The 5,112-nt window shown below is 41.2% G+C and overlaps 1 protein-coding gene across 1 annotated transcript in view; it reads right to left on the bottom strand.

The window, feature by feature from the left end:
• pald1b (phosphatase domain containing paladin 1b) overlaps positions 1–4,830 on the bottom strand; it is an 8,751-nt gene extending 3,921 nt beyond the window's left edge. The window contains exons 1-12 of the mRNA XM_062519728.1: positions 4,640–4,830; positions 4,145–4,247; positions 3,615–3,794; positions 3,266–3,430; positions 2,861–3,021; positions 2,682–2,757; positions 2,275–2,426; positions 2,074–2,161; positions 1,816–1,920; positions 1,319–1,414; positions 846–980; positions 103–219 (exon numbers count right to left, since the gene is read on the bottom strand). Coding sequence (XP_062375712.1) covers positions 103–219; positions 846–980; positions 1,319–1,414; positions 1,816–1,920; positions 2,074–2,161; positions 2,275–2,426; positions 2,682–2,757; positions 2,861–3,021; positions 3,266–3,430; positions 3,615–3,794; positions 4,145–4,247; positions 4,640–4,830 — 1,569 coding nt within the window. The remainder of the gene's footprint in view (positions 1–102; positions 220–845; positions 981–1,318; positions 1,415–1,815; positions 1,921–2,073; positions 2,162–2,274; positions 2,427–2,681; positions 2,758–2,860; positions 3,022–3,265; positions 3,431–3,614; positions 3,795–4,144; positions 4,248–4,639) is intronic.
• Between the last annotated feature and the right edge of the window lie 282 nt (positions 4,831–5,112).

Below are 5,112 nucleotides of genomic sequence, written 5' to 3' on the forward strand. Positions count from 1 at the left end.
TAGGTGCAATGTGCAATATCATTTATGTGAGAGTTAATTGATGGAACTGATAGCATGGTCTGGCTCTGCTCTGTTTTTGCAGTGTTTTTGTTAGCGTCCTACCTCAGAGCCAGGCTGAGTCATGCCATACACTGGCATTTTGGGGACCCGTCTGAAGTTGGATGCTTTCATCTCCTTGGCTGTACTCAGGATGTCTGGGGCTAGATATTCACTCGCTACCTATCAGCAGAACGAGCGAATATGTAAACAGCAGTGCTTGTACTAGGGCACAGGTGCCTTGTCTGTGAAGTAGCAGCTGGGGCAACTCATACATAACAAATTAACAACAAATTGAGCAGGGCTTATAGAATTGAGGTTACAGGAGAGTTAAGATGCAGTGCATCATTTAAAAAAACATCACTCAGATATCACAATCCAGTTGTACAGTATGACAATAAAATAAAGAATTGGAACCATATGATACATCTATTTAAAGATAACTTGACATTGACATTGTTGACTCATGTGGTCACAATTTGTATTGACAAAATATTGTTCACCTTCTTAATGTCACCACACAATAACTTACCTCTCCCACTTCTTAAACAATGGGCTCAATTTGCTATTATGATCTGATGCATTAGCCTACATTCATGGTCATAGAGAGGTTTGCAGAGTAGCCTTTATATTGTGCTTCACTTGTAAATATCACATTCGTCACACTGAAGGTAACTTCACCTTCATCATGCCATATGGGGGAGTGTGTAGTACTCAGTCGGGCCAACAGGAGGGGTTCCACGCATAGCAGGGACCTCCAAATGACGCGTTTGTGTGTTTTTAAAAGCACAGGTAAAGTTGATCCTCACCAGTACCCTGGTTCCCATTGTGATGAGAGCTGCAGGCGCAGAGAGCTCTGACAGATCCATAGCAGCAAGCAGGCGGTAGAGCCAGGCATTAGCGCACATCCACTGACTGAAATTTTTTGCAAATGCCAAAGGATACTGTTTGAGGAAGATAGATAGTTTATAAACACAGACAGTTAGACAGTACTGTGTGAAAGGCTTAGGCATTTTCTGATTACATCACAGTCAAAGAACACATCTGATGGCATAAGACTGCAACCAGAGACAGAAGCCCTCAAGTTTGTGGTTTTCATATCTCCTGTACTGGTTATATATTAAAGAAAATAAAAAATAATTTAAGTAACAATCACTAAAACAACAACTCTAATGGGTGCCACAGACTTGGTACTGTTTAGTACATGGTATTATTAAGCATCACATTTAATTCTGAAAATAAATCTGATCTGATCTGGCAAGAGTAGATAAGAGTGGAATACCTGCTCATGAAGATAGGCATTAAAAACAATCAGGTAAAAATAACACTCAAGGCTCTGAAGTGTCCTTTGAAGAAAATAGCTTTTTGTGCTGCTTCCCTGTGCATCAGAAACACAAAGTTGAATTCTTAGTAAAGTCGACCATGACACACAACAAGCCTAACCTTACTTAGTCAGTCAAGAACTAAACCAACATCCATATTTTGTTGTCAAACAACCCCGAAATGCTTCTATACTACTAAAACAAACCAAATGTATCAAAAACACAGAGACCCATTTCTTATCTCATTATCATAAGGCAAATGATTATGCCTATTGACATGTCACTGAGGAGGAAAAAAAGTTATTACATCTTTACTTTACTAATTAGCTTAGCCAAAGTGGGTGTGATTTATGTTTAAGGACCCGTGTGACAAATGTGAGGAGTATTGGTTGCAAGCCCCCGGATGTGAGGATCAGGCGGAATCCATTGCTACTATTGACCAGTGCGATGACCTCACCTGAATCTGGTAATCCTCTCCAATGCCCTCCAGCTTTTTCTTGTTTTCATAGATGGAATCTTTAATATTGTGCATCTCTGAGCATGAAGCAATTGCATCGTTCACCTGTTGCAAACAACAGACTGCTTACATTTATTTGACAAAGGCGGTCCTGAGAATGTCAGTGAATGAGCCTCAAGTTCTGTGCTCAGTGATGGTAAATAATATGAGCATGTTTGCAATGGCGTTATGCTCACAGAGGCAGGGTAAAGTCCTCACCTCCTCCAGGATTTGCTGCCCTTTTGGAAGTCTGCCGATTAACATCTTTATGATCTGAAATTCACTTCTCTCTTGTGTCTTGACCGACCTGGCAAAATTAAGACCAAATGCATTTTCCCGCATCATCAAAATGGAATAAAACTATCCACATGCATCTGTAAAATCAACTTATGTAAAAATCCAGTCACAAAAGAATCTAACGTTGTTTGCTGAGGAGCTCCCTTCAGGTGACACATGACCAGGGCGCCCAGGATCATGCCCAGGTTGGTGCGTCCCACCCCCATCTGACAGCTGAAGAGCAGACTGGGCAGAGGGAGGCAGCTGTCCCTGTGACACGCCAGGCTGGGGGTCTCCTGAGGGCAACATTGAACATTCCATGTACATTTGGAAATGTACAGTACAGTACACAAGGCATTTTTAAGACAGGTTATGAGTATCAGAAAAGAAAACAAAGGTTACTTATGAAACCACAGTTCTATGAACTAAGGGACTACTTTTTTTTTACTTTTTTAGTTCTCTTTTCTTACCTCGACCAATCCTGCCGCAGACGGAGGATTTCTCATTAGTATGTTACTAGCATAGTCCTGTTGTGACATAGAACATCATACCTTTATAGCACTGATGAAAGCATCAAAAGTCTCCTCTAAAGGTGCTCCTTCCATTGGCAGTGGTAGGCGATAATACCTGTAGTAAATCACCAGCTATACTTATGCACATTTGGTCTCAACCAACATGTTATGACAAATGTGATATATGATTCTGAAATGCTTGGACATGTTTGAGTGACCTGTAAGAGGGCAGAGTGAACAAGGCTCTCTTGTAGATCTCCTCGGTGACATGGATATCCTCCTCTGACCGAATGGATACAATGTGGGGCTCGTCTTTAAAGTGCTCAATGTCGTTGTAGACGTGAAACGTGTTCTGATTCAGTTTCGCAAGGTCACACAGCTGCAAATTAAAAGAAAAAAAAAGTTTTTTTTTTTTTTTTTTTAATGCATCATACAGACCCCATCACATCAGCATCTATCATTGTGGACTAAAGTATTCTGAGAGAGGAAATCTAATTCTCACAGACAATGGGATGGCAGAGACGAATGGATACCGTCAAAAGCTAGAGTATTGTAACGTTCCGTGTCAATGATGAAACAGTTTATCACAAAGAACTTAGACACGCTACAGTATTGTCTCATACCTCTTTCCTGATGGTTAGTTCCAGCTGCTCTGGGTTGAGTTCTCCCTTTAGAGCATGAAGGTTCTCATGGAGGTTCTCCTTCCTCCTGGGCGTGTAAGACACAAAGTCCTTTTCCCAGCGTAAAAACACAACTGGCTCCTCCCGGACACAGAAGAATATAATCTCCTTTTTGGGAATTACATCGAAGTGTAGTGAGGAGATATTTCAGTTAAATTATTGACACGATGATGACAATTGATTATTCCCATTCATGTCTAAAATTGTGCATGAGGAAGTGTCTTGGGACTCATGTGTCGCTTGACAGAATGTTAAATTACTGCGTGCATTATCAAAACAGAGCTGTGCTGACCTCGTGACCTGCTGTCTGGAGTCTCTGGAGGACCTGATTGAAGCCATTCAGACTGGGCTGGCCCATGCCATAGATAGGGGAGCTCCCTTGAGCCTTGCGGAAGTTTGGGGCCCCATAGCTTCCTGTGGTACTTAAGACATCTGTTCTACTGTACACATCCTGAACTATAAAATATTCCCCCTGGAGAGCAAAGATGGATATTGTCATTCTCAAAACGTTGTGTAATATTAAATATAAATATACATTTTGACCTGTCTCTTCAAAAGCAACACACAGCATATAAACAGTAAGTTTCTCTGATGATGTAACTGAATCAATCCTGGTAAACCTGTGGGAATACTCAGAGAAAGTTGTTCGTGGTCATGTTAGTTACTTGCCAAGAATAGTCCTAGATATTTTGGTTTTCTTCCTCCTTTTTTGGGCAAAAGCTTGATGGATGAATGCAGTTTCTAAGCTATTGAGCATGCTATGCAGATCTATGTAGACAGATTGATTTAGACATTTAAGATACATACAGTTTGTGACCTTACCAATATAAGGTAATGTTCTGGCATGGTGTCAGATATTCTGCCCACTGTGTAGTTGGCTGTGAGGAGATCATCATGAATCTGGAACTCCTCTTTACAGTTATACCTGTCAACATAGTGAACATTGTCTATGAGAATGAAAAGTAGTTCAAAAGATGTTGAATCCTGAATAATGCATGACGTCATGATTGTCATTGAAAGATATGATAAGGCATCCAAAGGTACATAATGTTCCTGTTGAATAAGGTCAGATATATTCAGAAGACATGTTTGTGTCTAAGACTGCACTAACCTTGACAAAGGACTAGACATTAGTTATTTAACTTTAGCGGGAACCTCGTTGATTGTGAATTTGTCATGTTACTAGGCTATAACTTTGGAAACTCCAAAGAACTGTGGATGCTGCTGATGACAAATTACCTTTGGGCATCCTGATTCCGGTCATGTTGCAACTGATAACACGCACCGATAACTTATCATAACTTGTGTGATGCTTACGTGATAAAGACTGGCGCCACTTTGTTGGTGATGATGGACTTGGCCTTGCTGTTCAGAAAGCTGACCATCTGAGGGGAACTGTTGCCAGGGGAGCGTCTGTCCGTGGCCATGCGTTTGGCATGTAGGCCTACGATGTCTTTTTGTTTGGGTGAAGAGAATGACTGCTGTGCTGCGCTAGCACTCGTGCCCATAATGCGTGCCCTGTTTTGAAAAGAGAAACATGAAAACAAAACAGTCCAAGACGTGCTAGGTGCGCTAATCAATTCTAATCACATAGGCCTATCACTTCTAAGTGTTAAGAAAAAAAAACGTTTTCATCACATAACATTTCAATGAAACGGTCCAGCGAAGAATAACGCATATAATTGACATCATTGGTCAGACACATGTCATGGGTACACATATCAGTGCAGTGCACCTTCCTTCCTCCCGCGTCCTCCCCACCATGACCAAGTTACATCATGTTGTGGACA

This window comes from Sardina pilchardus, chromosome 18 (assembly GCF_963854185.1).
Source record: "Sardina pilchardus chromosome 18, fSarPil1.1, whole genome shotgun sequence".
Lineage (NCBI taxonomy): Eukaryota > Metazoa > Chordata > Actinopteri > Clupeiformes > Clupeidae > Sardina > Sardina pilchardus.